The sequence below is a fragment of the Balaenoptera ricei genome, chromosome 5 (genome assembly GCF_028023285.1).
Source record: "Balaenoptera ricei isolate mBalRic1 chromosome 5, mBalRic1.hap2, whole genome shotgun sequence".
NCBI classification, from domain to species: Eukaryota; Metazoa; Chordata; class Mammalia; order Artiodactyla; family Balaenopteridae; genus Balaenoptera; species Balaenoptera ricei.
The window spans coordinates 139,747,231-139,764,939 of record NC_082643.1 but is presented as its reverse complement, the minus strand read 5'-3'; the positions used below and the strand labels follow the sequence as shown (position 1 = coordinate 139,764,939).

At 52.9% G+C, this 17,709-nt stretch overlaps 1 protein-coding gene across 2 annotated transcripts in view; it reads left to right on the top strand.

Annotated features, from left to right (window-relative positions):
- AFAP1 (actin filament associated protein 1) overlaps positions 1–15,416 on the top strand; it is a 150,858-nt gene extending 135,442 nt beyond the window's left edge. For both annotated transcript variants that reach the window (XM_059923657.1, XM_059923658.1), the window contains 5 exons: positions 1,457–1,574; positions 6,294–6,458; positions 8,641–8,831; positions 11,858–12,022; positions 14,767–15,416. In XM_059923657.1, the coding sequence (XP_059779640.1) occupies positions 1,457–1,574; positions 6,294–6,458; positions 8,641–8,831; positions 11,858–12,022; positions 14,767–14,793 (666 nt within the window). In that variant the 3' untranslated portion in view covers positions 14,794–15,416. The remainder of the gene's footprint in view (positions 1–1,456; positions 1,575–6,293; positions 6,459–8,640; positions 8,832–11,857; positions 12,023–14,766) is intronic.
- Positions 15,417–17,709: the final 2,293 nt, after the last annotated feature.

The window sequence follows — 17,709 nt, the reverse complement described above, 5'->3', positions numbered from 1 at the left end:
AAGTAAGATTCTAGAATTTCAGAGAGTTATAGCAGTTCTTCGAAACCAATTCTTTTCATCAAACTCACGTGAGAAGATTTTTGTTTGTTTTTTATTTAAAACAACCGTTAGAGATTCTCATTCACTGAACTGAGGGGCCCAGGCCGATGTATGGTCAGACATGGGAGCCGTTGGCTTCTAGTGTTTTTGAGTATTTAGTAAAAAGTCTGGTAGGTCATGTGCTTCACCCACTAAGTGAATGTGTCTCTGGCGATGTATTTATCTGTCTTTTTATTGGTATTAGAGTTCCCTTGGGTAAAAATTATGGGACAAAATATACTATCTTGTACATTTGGATTGTCCCCAGATTAGTTTGGAATCAGTCATTCGATACGTGGTTCATGTATGTTTGTATTTTGTTCATTTTTATTTTAAGTAGGAAACACATTTGCAAGCCGTTTACCTTTAGCTTTTGTGTCCTCATTTGGCCGTTTGAATGGAGGACCTACTATTTAATGGAGAGAGCTCACACTCCCTACACACCTACCGTATGTGTGCTGTAGGTGTGTGTGCTGTGTCAGTTAACCTTCTGAGGAACCGTGTGGGAGACATCAGTATGTTTATATTTTTAAACGAACACACGGAGGCTCAGAAAGCGTTAATGATGTGCTCAGCGTCTCCTATGACGGAGCGGGAATTTGAAGCTTCCAAAACCCAGGCCCACGACAGTAAGAAACGTGGTGCAGCAGAGGAGCTCGGGCTTGGACGTGTAGAGTCAGCCTTTGCCGTTCGGCTGGACTTACGACCCAACCAAGGTACACGTGCATCACTTAAGCAAAATGCAACACGGGTCGGCTTGCAGCCATCAGAGAAGTTAGGGGTATGTTGAATTTTTTTTAAAAACCTGTGGTTAGTTAAAATTTAGTTCATACTGTTTCTATATTTTGCCTCTTTTGCTTCCTTCCTCAGACCCCGTCAGTGAATCAAAAGGTAGTTATTTATCCAATTAGGACATCAGGATAGAAACCCTGGAAGCTGAACTCTTAAGTGCATGGTCATGCTACTTCCCCGAAGAGCATTCCACCAAAATTAAAGCTGTTTATCTTTGGAAACACAGACTTTTAGTAATCTCAACCAAATGCTCTCAGATACCCACTGTCTGGGCCAGTGTCTTGATCGGCGTGTGTGAGCTCCTGGTGACACACCAGTCGAAATAGGTGACTTTTGGTGCATTCCAGCTGAAGACATCCTAGTGTACCTCGTTTGCTTTGAACCTCGGTGCTAGAACCTTCTTAGCTGCTCTGGGGAAGTCACAGCAGTGCAGTGTTGGGAAAGCAGATTGGTTTTCTACTGCCCGCATTTTTGTCTGCCCATGCTACGTTCTACTTGAAGAACTAGGGACGGAAACAATTTACTGCAAAAACCCCAAGGTTTTTGTCTGTTTGGTTTTAATTCTCTCATTTGTTTATTTCAACAGTTGAAGGGTAAAAAGCCGCCCCCCGTGGCGTCCAACGGGGTTACGGGAAAAGGCAAGACTCTGAGCAGTCAGCAAAAAAAAGCTGATTCAGCGGCTGGCGTGAAGCGGACGCCTTCAAGTAAGTTGATCCTTCGATTTCCCACGTTCTAGCTTCGGGTGCAGCGTGCAGAGTTGGGGCTGTCTAGCCGCCTTCCTCCCTCACCTGACCAGGTGGAGAATGCCAGGTTGGGGGGCCAGCTGGAGAGATGGCACCATTTGCATCTGCATCCTTCCCCGTTTGCTGGATTGAGGAATGGCCACGATTTTTAACCCAGCTTTTATTCTCTGACTGTTGCATATACAAGGAAAGACAAAGCTGGCTGAACTGTAGAATTGGCTACGCGTATTTCCGGGTGAGGCAGTTTGTGGATGCAGCTGGCAGTGCTGCTGTGAGCGGCCCTGGACCGGTGGGTGGGGACACCTCGGTTTGTGTCCTTGATCTGCTGAGTGAGGGAGTGACTTGGGTTGAGTCACATAGACTCTCTGAAGCCAGCCTCTGTGTGTTAGAGGTGTAGACAGGTGGCTGCTATGTTTTCTGTGACTGAAATAATTGGGGTAACTCGTGTACCTCAGAGCTCGGGAGACTATCAGGATCTGTAAGGAATTCTTGCCCCCGCTGTGCCTCCTAGCCTTCAACCAGCTGTGATTTCTCTCCTCCCGTGTCATTCTCCTGGCCGCTTGATCAGGGCGGTGCCGTAATCTACCCCACTGGGCAGATGTAGACATAAGCTCAGAGAGGTGGCGTGGTTACCCCGAGGTCCCACCGCTGGCAAATGACAGAACCAGCGTGAGGACCAAGCTTTCAGGTTCCAGACCTGGCAGGGGCTGGACCGGGCAGAGGAGCGGCGAGGAAGCGCGCTCAGCTTCCCCCCGCATCTGCAGATACACGACTCTAGGGGTACTGTTATCGCATGTGTTTGCATTTGCTTCAGCCCTGGCTGTGTTGGGTGGATTCCTCTTCAGCCAGCCAGCCCGGCCGTGTCTATTCATTCCGGCCCTCTGCTTGCTGCGGGGACTGCAAAGGTAAGACAGAGCAGAGGCCGGGTCCCCCACGCAGACGCAGGCTACGGGCCTCAGCACAGGCTCTTACCAGGCTCAGAAGCTCCTCAGCGGCTGTGGGCCTGTCGGGGACGGTTCCCAGGAGAGGAAGATGGGAGTTAGCCTCGAGCGCGAGGAAGTTTGATGTGAACACCTGGGAAGCCGTGTCGACACTTTCTGAACCTGGTTCAGCGTAGCTGGTGGACCAGGCTCCCTCCAGGTAGTAACCCTACACCAGGTGACAGGTCACCTAACTGCTGAGCTCCCTGTGTGCAGCCGATTGGATTTCAGAGTCAGCACATGGGGCGGTGAGAGGTGGCTTTGTCCTTAGCCTCACGTGGACGGACGAGCCCACCATTGTTCCCCCGGGGCTCCTGCTTCTGCCCCGAGGAAGCGTGTGCTTTCTTTTTTTTTTTAAACATCTTTATTGAAGTATAATTGCTCTACAATGGTGTGTTAGTTTCTGCTTTATAACAAAGTGAATCAGCTATACATATACACATATTCCCATATCTCCTCCCTCTTGCGTCTCCCTCCCTCCCACCCTCCCTATCCCACCCCTCTAGGTGGTCACAAAGCACCGAGCTGATCTCCCTGTGCTATGCGGCTGCTTCCCACTAGCTATCTGTTTTACATTTGGTAGTGTATATATGTCCATGCCACTCTCTCACTTTGTCACAGCTTACCCTTCCCCCTCGCCTTATCCTCAAGTCCATTCTCTAGTAGGTCTGTGTCTTTATTCCCGTCTTGCCCCTAAGTTCTTCATGACCTTTTTTTTTTTTTCCTTAGATTCCATATATATGTGTTAGCATACGGTATTTGTTTTTCTCTTTCTGACTTACTTCACTCTGTATGACAGACTCTAGGTCCATCCACCTCACTACAAATAACTCAATTTCATTTCTTTTTATGGCTGAGTAATATTCCATTGTATATATGTGCCACATCCTCTTTATCCATTCATCTGTTGATGGACACTTAGGTTGCTTCCATGTCCTGGCTATTGTAAATAGAGCTGCAATGAACAGTTTGGTACATGACTCTTTTTGAATTATGGTTTTCTCAGGGTATATGCCCAGTAGTGGGATTGCTGGGTCGTATGGTAGTTCTATTTTTAGTTTTTTAAGGAACCTCCATACTGTTCTCCATAGTGGCTGTATCAATTTCCATTCCCACCAACAGTGCAAGAGAGTTCCCTTTTCTCCACACCCTCTCCAGCATTTATTGTTTGTAGATTTTTTGATGATGGCCATTCTGACTGGTGTGAGGTGATATCTCATTGTAGTTTTGATTTGCATTTCTCTAATGATTAATGATGTTGAGCATTCTTTCATGTGTTTGTTGGCAATCTGTATATCTTCTTTGGAGAAATGTCTATTTAGGTCTTCTGCCCATTTTTGGATTGGGTTGTTTGTTTTTTTGATATTGAGCTGCATGGGCTGCTTGTAAATTTTGGAGATTAGTTCTTTGTCAGTTGCTTCATTTGCAAATATTTTCTCCCATTCTGAGGGTTGTCTTTTGGTCTTGCTTTCTTGACATCAGCTCACCTGCGCTTCCCTTCTCCTCGGACACACATTCAAGCAGCCGGTTGGGCCAAAACCTCCTCCTCATCATTCGTTTACTGTGCTTCTTTTTTCACCTTATTTTTCTGGCAAATCTTATTTCCCTCATGCAGTTGGGTGTATTTATATTCACTTAAAATTTGAGTGTTGTCCACTTGGGGAGGGGCAGGTGGGGGGAGGGAGTAACGTGTCTGAAAAGCTTTGTTATGTGAGACCTGAACCGCAGGAAATCTCTGTCTGCATAACATCCCTCTCTCTCTCAGCACCTGTGCTTATTTTATTTCTTAGATGATGCATTCCTTTATTTTATGAGGGCTTCTGTAGGGAATTTTTATTAACTTTGGTGACATCCAATGACGAAAAAAGGGAAAAATAATTGTGCTCCGTGTTTTTTGCTGAATTCAGGCAGTTGCATTATAGCCTGGATGGGGTTTATTGCATGGGGAGCAAATGATGTGGAAGGTGGTAAGGGATTGCATACAGGTTTGTCGGGGAAACATCCTAGATCAGAAATGAGTGGACAGAGTTTGGACTGTGCTCTGTTTATAGAACCTGTGGTTACCCAAGCCACTGAGAGCAGTGCTTTTGTTGCAAGTTGTTGATTTGGTCATCCTCATGCTGCGATCCTTTTAATATCATTCTGTGTGTGGGGTTGGTTGGTTTTTAGAGAGGGGAAGATGGAGCCGGGAGTGATGACTTTGTACCTGCCTTCATAAATGCAGTTTTCATGCATTCACGATGACTTGCCGTGTAAGAATCGGTGAATTCGGTGTTTAGGACGGGCGCTAGAAATCGTTAGCAATGGCTCACCATTGTCTGGCAGAGTGGACGGGGTTCCGGGGGCTCCGTTATCACTGACAGGGATGAGAGCCGCCAGGGAGTGTCCGCCACGGCCCAGGCATCACATGATTCTGTTAGGTGGGTTTTAGTACATGTATCGAATTTTTTTTTTTAACCCCACAAGTTAGGCCTTAGCACTTCTGCTTTATAGAGGGTGAAGCTGAGCCTTCGGGGCATTAATTGCTTGTCCACAGTCATGGTCTCTTCCCTGGTCAGCTGCCTTTATTATTAACCATTACACCGCCCTCCATGGCTTCTCCCCAGAAGTTGTTTCTAGTCTAATAAGGGAGTCAGACATGCAGATAAACCAGCAGGGTATATCATGGCATGTGAGCTCACAGGTACAGGAGGTGCAGGTGGCCTTGGGTCGTCATCAGGTTTGAGCCGTTAGCTGTCAGGAGTCATTGGGAGACCAGAGAAGCTGCAGAATTGTGAACCCTTATTACTATTGAAAGGCCAGAATAATTCGAGGACAAGGGCGTTGGGTCAGGATTTTAACACACTATTAACTAGCAGTGTGATGTTGGCCAAATCTCTAAATTTTCCTTAAGGCTGGTTTCCTCTTCATTCATTTATCCACTGACTTTATTTAATGAGCATTTACATAGTGGCCATTCAGAGTTCTGTATAAGTATTACTTTAATCCTCATAACAACCCTGTGAAGTACCTGCTCTTATTACCCCCATTGCACAGATGAGGAAACTGAGACACGGAGAGATGAAGTGCCTTGTTGAAGGTCACACAGCTCAGGTGGCAAGCTGGGATTCCCACCTAGGCGGTCGGGCTCCAGACACTGCCCTGGGTGCCCCTTCATTTTCTAATTGGCTCAGTCACTCACTCAGCGGATATTTATCGTGTGCTCCATCCACGCCAGGTACCCACCCCACTGGAGGTGGGGATAGCGCCGTCAGGTCAGCAAAAGAGTTGGACAGCACGGTCGTAAGGATCAGACGTGACAGTGTAATGGAAGTGTTTTGAAAAATACAGAGAACTACACACATCGAGAGATTATTTCTGATGTCAGGAGACCCCCTCTATTCAGATTACAGAGTGTTTTGTTCACTCTCGACCTTGCTGAAGATTATATGTTGCATGCCTCAAAGGGAGGCGTTAAAGGAATTTCCTAACATTCTATTTTCCTTTTAAAAATTTGTTTCAAAGAATATTGGATAATCTGAACCGGTCACTTTTCTGTTTGGTTCAAACCTGTCCTGTTGTCTTTCTTGTTGAATCAGCAAAATGACTAGCTTTGAGTTTATTTCACTGAGTAGGCTGATTAAACGGGCTTTATGAATTACCCTATCAGCTACTTGGTTAAACCTAATTTCCTGTTGATGCTTTTTTTTTTTTTTTCAAGATGCTGACCAGTACAAATACGGCAAGAACCGGGTGGAAGCAGATGCCAAGCGACTGCAGGCCAAAGAGGAGGAGCTGCTGAAGAGGCGGGAGGGCCTGCGGGAGAGGCTGGCCCAGCTGCGGAAGGAGAGGAAGGGCCTGAGGGCCGCCATCGAAGTCAACACGGGTACGAGCGAGCGGCCTGCTTCTGCCGGCGCCGGGGTCTAGGCGTCTCCTCTTCCGCCCTCGGGGTCTGCGCCTCGCGGGGCTCTCCTCTTAGTAAGGCTGTGTCATCCCACGCCGTGCTTCTTGCAGTTCGGAAGCCTGGGTGCTAAGCCCAGGGCGGGGCCACAGTGTGGAATAATGGGCCAGGCCGGGCCTGGACCTCAGCTCGCTGGCTGAGGTCGGGTAGGTGCCGGGGAGCTGTCCCAGCCTTGGGGGCTGCCGGCAGAGGTCGTGGGGAGCGCAAGCCTCCGGGCTCAGGAGTTATGGTCACTGTGTGTGAGGGGTGGTGTCTCAGCCATGAGGACGGGTGATACTCAGAAGCCCAGCTGAGAGCTCTTTGCGTGGGTAGAAGGAGCCCTCCGTTCCCTGAGGAGGGACTGGGGAGGGCCAGACCGCGATGGATTCGTGGAAGGGACCAGGGGAGTGGGAACAACCCCAGGGAGGAAAGAAGAGGGAGACGTGGGTGAGGACCACAGCTGTGTCTCTGGATCAGCCCGTCTGTCCTCGTTGGCAAGAGCTGGGCGTGTGGTTCCTGGTTCCGGCGCTGGGGCTGCTGAAATGTATGTCTCCTCAGCTCAAGACTGAGTCTGATCCTGGGGCAAGGCCGACCCTTTAGATTTTTGGCCTCGGGGGGTGACGAGGAGGAATGTAGAGACCAGGATGATCCCGAGAGGTAGAACCTGCTTTCCAGCAGCTTCTATGCCGGAGGAGTTGGCGTGTATACAGCAGTTAGTCGTCAGGTCCAGCCTTTCCTGACTTGGTGCCTATATGGTTTTTAAGAAAGAAAGTGCTTTCAGAGTTTAAAGAACGGGAAGCTGGGTGTGGGCTGAGCCGGTTCGAGACAGCCCGTAGGAGGGGCAGGAGGTGGCATCTTCCATGAGGGCCCCCCGGGGGATCAGGGGCTCTGTCAGAGAACTGGACGGGAGCCTCCAGGTCAGCAGGACAGGAGTAGAATTTCTCCCCACTGTTGTTTCCAGTTCGTAGGACAGCGAAGATGCAGAAAGATGAGACCAGCTTTGGGCCTTGAAAAAGAGATTGTCACGTGCTACCAGGCGGTCGGCCAGGGCCGTGCTCACAAGTCGGTTAACCCTCAGGATCACTTTCCTTATCTGTCCGGAGGGCAAATTGCCTGCCTTCCTGTGCCACTGTAACACATTTCGAATAAGATGAATAAAGCGAATGTGCTATGTGCTATGGAGCTGCAAGCTCTACTGTATTCTGACCATAGGGGCAAGTGAGATGACTCAGAGTAGAGAAACATATTCGGACTTTTCAAGTCAGTGGCGCCTTTGGAAACCACCTGGTCCAAGTTCCTCATTTTAAAATGAGTGTATTCATATATACGATGGAATATTACTCAGCCATAAAAAAGAAATGAAATTGAGTTATTTGTAGTGAGGTGGATAGACCTGGAGACTGCCATACAGAGTGAAGTAAGTCAGAAAGAGAAAAACAAATACCGTATGCTAACACATATATATGGAATCTAAAATAAAATGGTTCTGAAGAACCTAGGGGCAAGACGGGGATAAAGATGCAGACGTAGAGGATGGACTTGAGGACACGGGGAGGGGGAAGGGTAAGCTGGGACGAAGTGAGAGAGTGACAGGGACATATATACACTACCAAATGTAAAATAGCTAGCTAGTGGGAAGCAGCCACATAGCACAGGGAGATCAGCTCGGTGCTTTGTGACCACCTAGAGGGGTGGGATAGGGAGGGTGGGAGGGAGATGCAAGAGGGAGGAGATATGAGGATATATGTATAGCTGATTCACTTTGTTATAAAGCAGAAACTAACAGACCATTGTAAAGCAACAATACTCCAATAAAGATGTTAAAAAAAAATAAAAAAATAAAATGAGTGTATTGGGGCCCAGACCCCAAACTCCTGGCATTTGTGAGAATCAGGGTCCCATGCTTCCTGGTCCGTATTCTTCCAGCTGCGGCAAAAGAGAGCAGTTAGGAAGGGACCCTGCTCCTTTCAGGAAGGGCTGGATTTGAGTTTTGTGGGAAGGACCCTCGGCAGGGGAGCGCAACCCCCAGATTGTGCTGAGCTCCTTTCAGGGGCACTGAGTGTCCGTCCTCTGTTACCTGGAAATCTCTGCCTTCGGCTGGAGCAATAGCATTTCTCCGGGATTTCAGGCAGGAAGACGCAGGTGATCCTGGAGGAGAAGCTGAAGAAGCTGGAGGAGGAGTGCAAACTGAAGGAGACGGAGCGCGTCAACCTGGAGCTGGAGCTGACCGAGGTCAAGGAGAGCCTCAGGAAAGCCCTGGCCGGCGGGATCACCCTGGGGCTGGCCATCGAGCCCCGGTCGGGGACGTCGAGCCCGCAGGTAACGCCTGCCGCTCCCCGGGAGAGGGCCGGGGGTCGCTTTCTCAGGTCGCCTCTCCTCCGTCGTCCCCAGCATCAGCACCGCAAAGACGCGGCTCCCGTGTCCATTTCAAACACTCTTCTTGGCTGTGGTCTAAGTTCATGAACGTGGAATTTTCTTATGTCTTTCACTGAACTTTTTCAAAGGCGGTGGAAACACTGAGTCTATTTTCTTTCTCCCCTTGTGCAAAATCTGAGTATAATGGGTGCAGTTCTTTTTATCTCTTCTGAGCCATGTCCTCATTGGATGCCAGTTCATTAGATAGAAACCTTTGTTCAGTGTGGCAGATTTTTATAACATGTCTAGCATGTGTGTCCTGAGAATGATGCCAGGTGCTGGGGACATGGAAGTGAGCGAAACCGTCTGTAACCTCGGAATCTAGCAGAACGAACAAATTAGACGCGAATTAGCACCTCGAGTGATTTGCTGCTCACTGTCATTGGAGAACTTGCTCTTTTCCACCAGCTGTTCCGTCGAGTCAGACGTGATGGCTTCTGTTTTCCAGATGAGGAGCTGGAGGCCCAGAGAGCTTGCCTAAGAGCACAGCCCTGGGCCAGCTCCTCCAGCGTACTGGGGCTGGGGGGGACCCACAGGCAAGGTTTCTGGGTTACGGGTGTGTGGCACCCCTGAGGTCCTGTCACCCACCCTCACCGCCCCCCCAGGCAGTGGTCATCTCATTCTCCCACTGTCTGCAGAGACCATCTCAAAACTCCAGTCGCCGGTCCCTCTCCAGCGACCGCCCCTCACTTTCAGAGGATTCCCCCTCTACCCCCAGACCGCTTGGCAGAGCAAATTCCAGCAGCAAAGTGCGGGCTTCCACCACCAAAACCATGACATCAACCAGCCGCCCGTCCTTTGGGGCACAGCATGGCAGGGAGTTTAGGAAAGCAGGCTCTGTGAGCAAAGAGGCCAGGGCTCGAGATGACTTCCCTTCTGTAGGCCTCGATTTTCCATCTGTGAAATGGGGATGGTGCTGTCGCCTCCTGCGTGGGCTCGTGTGTGCGAAAGCTCTGGGCGTGGTGCCTGGCCTACGAAAGTATCCATCTACTCGTGTGTTCACCAGCTCGTAGATATGTATTCACTCCTTCAACAAATTAGATACAGTGTGCTGTGCCCCATCTGCGTGCCGGAAACGGTTCCAGGCGCCAGCAGTGGACCTCGTAGATGAGAATCTCTCTTTCCGTGGAGCTCGTATTGTAGCAAGGGAGGACCGCTAGACCAGGGAAACGCGCTCACATCAGGCACTGAAAGGTGCCGGGGGGAGCAGTCCAGCAGGGGAGGGGGCTTTTCAGCGTCCGGCCGAACCGGGGACCGAGGGTGTAATAAGGTGGCCGGTTCTACCCAAAGAGTGGTGGCGGGGCTGTGAGTGCTGCTGGCCCATGCGGGGCAGGGGTCTGTCCCAGGGGCCCCCGGGGACCTGTGTCGGAGGCAGACTGGAGGCAGGAAAGCCTCTTGACCTCCCAGGAGGGGCCTGAGGATTCGCTGGCATCGCCGTCCGTGGTCCCATTGGATGGAGATGTGGCTCCAGACCCACCCCCTGCTGACCCCGCAGGCACCTGCCACGCCCCCTCTGCTGTCTCGTCACCTCTCGTCCCTCCTCGCTTCCTTCAAAGCATCCACAGAGTCTGTAGTGTGTCCCATCTTACATACCAGATTCCGCCCCAGCCCCACGTCCCCTGCAGACACTGTCCTGTGTGCCCAGGTGCCCACTCACCCACCTGCGGCGGTTCGGCTGCCCTGGAGCTGCCTTCCCTGACGTGACCCCCGCCCTCACCTCCCCAGGTCTGGGCGTCCCCGGGCACCGCTCACCGCTCTCTGTGTCTGGGGTGACCGCGCATTCTCCGGGGCTCTCCCTCCCTCTTGAGGGTCTCCCCCTCGGCCCCCTCTGGTCAGCTCTCCTTCCTTTTGCCCTGTCCGCTTGAGGATGCAGCCCCGGCTTGATAAAGCTCCTGCTCTCAGGCCACGGGGCTACTGCTCCCTTCGGAGGGCCCCTCCTCGGACCTCGTGCCACTCTCTGGCTGGCGAGCGGCTCTCTGCCTTCTCCCCACCCTGACCACGTCCTTGGGCCAGCAGCTCATTAGCCGTCCTAGGGGAGCGCCATGGGCCGCCCTCCTCGGAGCCCAGCTTAGCCTCCCGGGGATGGGCGGCGTGGTCCTCTCCTTCCCACCGGCCACGACACCCACACCCCTCAGCCAGCGTGGCGTTTGCAGGCATTTCCAAGTGAGCGAGCACGTGGGGAAAGCTGGCCGCTGGGGACCCGCGGTTAGTCGCCCCCAGAGGGGTTCTAAGCAGCCCATTTGCATGATCATTAAAACACCGTTCTCCTCAAACGACGTTCTGTGTCATCTAACCGGTATTTTAAGTGACATGTTAACACAGCCAGAGCAGGGAGAGGTCAGTCTGCGGAGACCTCCTTTGTGGGGGAAGTACAGCAAATTGTCGACTTTCTCCCCAAAGAGCAGCTTGTAATCTCACATGGAGACTTGGCGACTGCAGATTCACTTTGTTCCATCTTAAGTCTTGCTTTGACCTGCGGAGACCGTGCTGTAAACAGTCGGGGGAATCCTCGGTATTGATGCATTTGGTCGCTGCGGGGAGCCCCACCCTGGGGAACTGGATCCCGTGAGCTTGTGCCCCCCCCATCCTGGTCACTGGTGGTTTCTGCTCCCGGTGCTGTAGCCTAGGAGCTCCTTGAAATCGGAAAGGTCTTTACAGGCGTTCACGAGGCTGCCCCACAGGGTTGGGAGAGCCCGCGCTGAGTGCGGGGCAAAGCGTCCTTCAGAGCCTCAGTCTTTCCATCTGTAAAATGCATGTTTTAAAGGTGCTTTTAGAGTGGGGCTCTGTGAGGTGCTGCTTATTACTGTTGTTACCGTTTTTGCCCATTTCCAGAACTTGCTTTATTCTTTAAAGTAAGCCATTTTCCTAGGGGAAAATACTGATGACGTGGAAACCATACCTCACCCAACGTCTTCTCTTTCCATGAACAGTCTCCAGTTTTTAGGCACCGGACTCTGGAGAACTCGCCCATGTCCAGCTGTGAGACCAGTGATGCAGAGGGCCCAGTGCCCGTGAACAGTGCGGCCGTCCTGAAGAAGAGCCAGCCGGCCCCCGCCAGCTCCCCCTGCCGGGGACACGTGCTTCGGAAGGCCAAGGTGAGCTCCCGCCCCTCCTGCTTGTGGGGGAACGCCAGCACCGACGGGGAGCAGGCATCCCAGGGCGGGTGGGGCACGCCAGCACTGGCACAGGCAAGTTGTGGTGAGGCACTTCAGCCTCAGAGTTGGTGGGTGGGGTGCAGGAGCTCAGTGTGGCCTCCTGTTCCAGTTCTGCAGCTTCTGTATTAGATGCCATTTCACGAGTATCTACCCAGTTTTTTCTAACGTCAGACCCTCCTATAGGAATCTTCCTTTTCAAAGGCAAAAAAGACCAGAACTTGTCTCTAGGCCTGGACCATCGATTTTCAGGAAAACCAGCAGTTCTGGTTCTATGTCCTGGCTTCTCCTGACCTGTTCTTTCACTGGTGAAGTAGAGATTGGCCAGTGACCGCTGGGATCCGTTAAAAAATCAAAAGTCGAGGCATAGACTCTTCTCCATACCCTCTTCTCCCCAGCCCCGCCACAGCCTGTGATCCTGTACCCGAGGGGCCATTCTGTCCTACCTTCCAGTCTTCTGATGGGATTGGCCACTAGCGATTTTTGATGCTAAGCTTAAAAAATCTCAGAAAATTAAAAAAAACTATAGTTTATCAAAGCAAACAGTTCCTGACGGCTGAACTGAAAGTGTCTGGTATGAAAAAATCCCACTTGGTAGTCAGGCTAACGCATCCAGATGAGTTTAATTTGTTGTGACGAACGTGGAGGCCAGACATCTTCCCTGCACTGTCTCTGGGACCCTCTCTTGCCGTCGTTACCTTTGTTCTTTGGCAGCTTTGGAACCCATTCCAAATTGGCTAGCAATCTGTTGTTTTCTGAAAAGCGGATGTGGTGTCAGATAAGAATGTGAGAGTTAACCTCTGGCTGCCGTGTTCACGGAGGGTCCCTGCCGACGGTGGTTATAAACAGCATCCTGGAATATCTGTCTTCGTAGCACGTGCGTTTGACTGAGCCTGTGTGTTGGTAAATTCGGGGAAAAGAAGAATTGCTGTGCATCATTTTTACTTTCCTTGGCATGCGTCAAGTGTTCTTCGTTTGCAGAGGAGTACACCTTGCCTGAAAGATGTTTAGAATAGAGCTGTCCCGTAAAGTCCCCCTAATTATTTGCAGAAGGGAAATGCAGTAAAAATATTTCATTTATTTCTTTACTGTCAAAGAAATCAGTTTCCAGTTCTGTAAGTCCAGCCTCTGAAAGGGCTGCATTTTCCATGCCTGCTCTCACCGTCCCGAGGCTCAGTACTTTGCACTTCCTGCCCCCTTTTCACGATAAATGTAAAACGTGTGGTTTTGGCCTGTTCAGATGCACAGCTGGCCGTTCAGACCGGCCCACATCCTCCCTGAAGGAATGGGATCGAGCAGGGGTTTCCCAGGATTCCTGAGAATAGTGGCAGGGGACCCACGGCTGGAGGGCGGGGCGGTGGCCTGGCCTCTTGCCTCTGGGAGCGTCCGTCCGCCTGTAGGTGCATCACACACGTGACCTCCTCTCGCACCCTGGCCTTTTTCTGAGGACCTTTCTGAGTCTGACTCGGGAACCGTTATCCCAGGCTGTCTTCCTAGAATAATTTCCAGTTCCCGATGAGGGGTGCTCTGAGCGTGAGAGAGCGCGCTCCTGAAAGTCAGAGGGTTTCAAGTCACCTGTCACGGGGTTTCCCGGCCGAGAAGGGGGCTGAAGGGCCCCGACGTCCAGCTCCAGGCCCAGCATTCTCCCCGCAGCCTGGGAACTCCGGGTGCCGAGGGACGTCCTGGGAGCCGGGGCATGTTGGCTGCAGCGCTTTCAGAGCTGACACACGTGCCCCAGGTCCCAGCGTACCAGGACTGGGCCACCCCGAGCGCGGGCCGCCCGCCTGCGTGCAGCCTTTTCAGTGACACACACGGCGGCCTTGGGTCCTCCCCACGTCCCCCTGGCTGGGCGTGTCCGTGGAGTGCCCTGCTTGGTGGCCAGCGTGACCTGTGCTTGGTCACACGATTACACGCGTAATCGTGCGCGTGAGGCTTTGGCAGCGTGTGCGGGCACATACACACGACTCCTGTCCAAGCCGGCGCCGCCCCGGAGGCTGGCGGCTGAGGAGGGAGGCTTGCCGGGGCGCTGGGTCCCCTGCCGCCCGGAACATCGCCTTTGCGCGGAGCCGCCGGGCGTCCTCTCTGGGGAGCCCGGGATTGGGGGTGGGGCTGTGGGAGAGGCCGCGAGGTCGTCCGCGCCTCTGTAGGACCGGCGCCTGCACGTGCTCACGAGGTGCAGGCGGCTCAGTTTTGGTTTTGTTTCTGCCACGTTGGCTAACGCCCTGCTTTTAACCATTGATGAAGCTTGTACGTTCGACGCTAGAAAAAAGGTGAGAAATTCCTAATTTGATACAATATGAGAAGGTGTGCAGTGTCCTCACGGCCCAGTTAATGACCCCCTGGGGATACAGTAGGAGTCAGGCACTTGCATCAGACCAGCACTGCCGCGCTCGGTGCCCCCAGGGCAGGCGGGAGAGCGCCGCTTGGCGCCAGGCCCCGTGTGGGGGCCGCCGCGCCGCGCACACGTTCTCTAGATTTGCCCAGAGTCCTTAGTGGGACGCGGGCCGATCTCGGTTTGGGCCGTGCGCTGATTCTCGGCCTGTTGCCAGGGGGCCTCGGCGCTGTTTCCACGGCAGCTGCGCCCTCACCCTCTGGGGCACAGGTGTGGATGGGATGCAGCCTGACGTGTCTCGGCCCCGCCTGTGCCCTTTTGATCTGTACACGCTTCCTCTTGCCTCGCTTGGCAGGAGTGGGAGCTGAAGAACGGGACATAGAGCTCGCGGACGCCCAGCTCACACAGCGTCGTCCCATCGCGTGACCGCAGGGAGCTGGCCCGGGGGCTCCAGCAGCAGGACTCGGGGTTTGCGGCCGGACCAGGACCCAGGACCTGGGTGCCAGGACCCAGACCTGCCCGCTGTATCCTCTCTACTGTATAATGGTCCCCTTTAAAGAGATTTACTTGTAACACTTTGGCTTCCAACTTCATTTGTTTAAAGTCAGAAAAGGGACGGAAGGTATTGTGAGAGCCTCCCCTGGCGGATGGAGAAGCTGCATCTTCCCACCCAGGTAAATGATTGTTTTCACCAATCTCGGCACTCCCACCCCAGACTGAAGATGAACGGCCAACGGGCCCTGGACGTGCTCCGCGCCCCCGGCGGGGGTGTGAGTGTGAGGCTGTGGGCATTGGGCTGCCCGCCCCTCGGCCAGGAGGATCCGGGGATGTCGCTGCAGCGCCAACAGCAGGAAGTCGCACCCCGAGTCTCCGCGTCCCTCTCCCCACATGTCCGGCCCCCTCATCACTAGGGGTAATGGCGCGACAGAATTGTGCTGTGAAGCATTTTTTATCTTTTTCAAAAAAATTTTCTGGACAGATGCTTCTGTCACCAGGACATGAAAAGCTGCCACTCTTCTTTAAACTTTAAAAAATTTTCTCTTTTTCTCCTGTGTCACGCTTAGCTCCAAGGGTTTTTCAGAGATTCTGTATCGTATTGTGTTACTTGTACTGCTTTTGAAAGGCAGCAGAGTGTTTTTGATATTTCACACATATGTGTCCTTTCCGGCTTTTGCCAGCATCCAAACCCCTTCTACCCCTTCAGAGCCGGCGGGTGGTCCTCAGAGACCTGGTCGGCCTCGGGGTGATGGTCACACTCATTCCCGAGGGGCGCGTATGCCCTTTGAAAGGCAGCAGGTTCTGGGAACTGTGCAGCTTTAGGGCAAAAGGAGGACCCCTGAGAGCTTCTCTCCCAGCCCCACCCCTGTGACCCGCCAGGGGACTTGGTTTACTGTTTCCCTCGGGCGCGGCCGCCAGCCAGGGCCTCTCTGAGTTTCCCCGTTTGCCTCCAGAGGGATGTTTCTCGAAGCCTTCAGACACTAAGGCGTGAAGGGGACAGGCCAGTTCACAGGTAGAGGTAATGTGGGTCCAAGAACCAGGCCGGCTCTCCTCTGTCTGCAGAGGGACCTCTCAGGAATTCTCCTTGTGCAGCCACTGCCCAGAAAATATATCTGTCACCCCGGAGCCCTCTGCAGACTGACCGATGGGACCACATCACACATGGGGATGGGCTCTTTCTGCCTGCAGCTGGTGCAGGCCTGCCGTCCTCTGCTTCTCATCAGATACGGGAGCAGGAAGCAAGAAAACAGGGCGCCTGCGAGCACATCCCGGGGCGGCCACGGCTTCCGCAGGCCTTGCCAGTCAGGGTTGGAGTGGCCCTCGAGGCCAGCACGGGCCCCGTTTGGTTTCATTGACCAGAGCCGGAGTGTGATCTCGGCGGCTAAGAAAGTTCTGCCACAGGGCCTGCAGGCTGTTTAGCTGGGGTCCACCTGAAACCTGGATTTGTTGCAAAGCCGTCTGCCAGGTCCGTGGGCTGCCTGCTGGCGGCCTCACGCGCAAGCTCCTTCTCCGCTGTTTACAGGACGAGGGGGTCGTGTCTTACCTGCACGTAGCACGTTGGGCCCCCCAACCCTGACCCCGGGAAATCCAAGTAGGAAGCGGGGAGCCAGGGGCCTCCCCAAGCCTCAGGCCCATCTTCCCGGCCCTGCTGGGGAGGAGGAGCCCCCCTCCCCATGTTCTTCCATCAGCGTAGGAAGCTGGCATCATAGGAAGCTAATTTTCTGTAAAGGGGAAAAGTGTGATCTTCGCTGCCTTCCGGTCAAATGAATGTTCTCCAAATAAGGCTCTCAGGCTATTCTGGTTGGCAGCCAACTTGGCCCACGACAGCAGCCAGATTTGGATTGTTGCTCAGAAGGGAAGACATGACCTTAGCCCGGGAGCAGGTGGGCACAGGTGGGTGGGCCGTTAGCAGAGGTCACCGCAAATGTCACCTCGACCATCGCTGTGGGTCACGCCCAAGGACACAGCCAACTGGTGCCAGAGCCAGGATTTGGACCCTGGCCTTAAGACTCCTGGTGTATATATTTTGTGCTTAAAAACACCAGGTTTTTAAATTCACTTTCACAGCCATAAGCCTTTTAAAGAGGATGGTGGATTCAATCCTGTTACGTCCCCTGGAGCCATTTAGAACGGCCCCGCGGAAGCCAAGGCCGCCAGCGTCGGGCTCCTTTGATGCCCTCGAGGTGTTCCCCTCGATGTCTTTAGATTTGATCAGAAAGTTATTTTAAAGCATTTGCTTCAAAATAAGTTATTTATTTGTATATGTTCAATAAATATAGTTTTTAATTTATATCTGTACATATTAGACACACCGTGGACATCCTGCCAGCATCCAGACAGTGGTCTCATTACCCCCCTAGATGTGCCCCAGGGACCTGCCCCCCTTATCTCAGGGCAGCTGGGAGACAGCGGTGACAGAGCCGGGCTGCGGGGGTGGCCCGGCCTCGGCCCTCGCTCCGGGGTGCAGGTCACCATCCGCTGGGAGAAGTGGATTCTTGAGAAATGTCCCCCTTCCTCAGACAGACAGTCATGGTTGCAGAGTGCTGGCCAAACTGTAACAGGATCCTCACCGAAATGACACACGTGGTGGCCCGACCGGGGGCTGGCGTGAGGCTGCCACCCTCTGCGGGCCACGGGGCCCTTCCCTTAGAACGGGGGCCACCATCAACCTCAGGCTTCTGCTTCCGGCTTTGGTAAGGGGTCATCAACTTCAAAGTCCTCTCCATTTTTATATTTTTATAATGTTTTTCATTCACTCACCAACCTTTTGCACAGAGATACATTGATGGTGAGAGGGCGC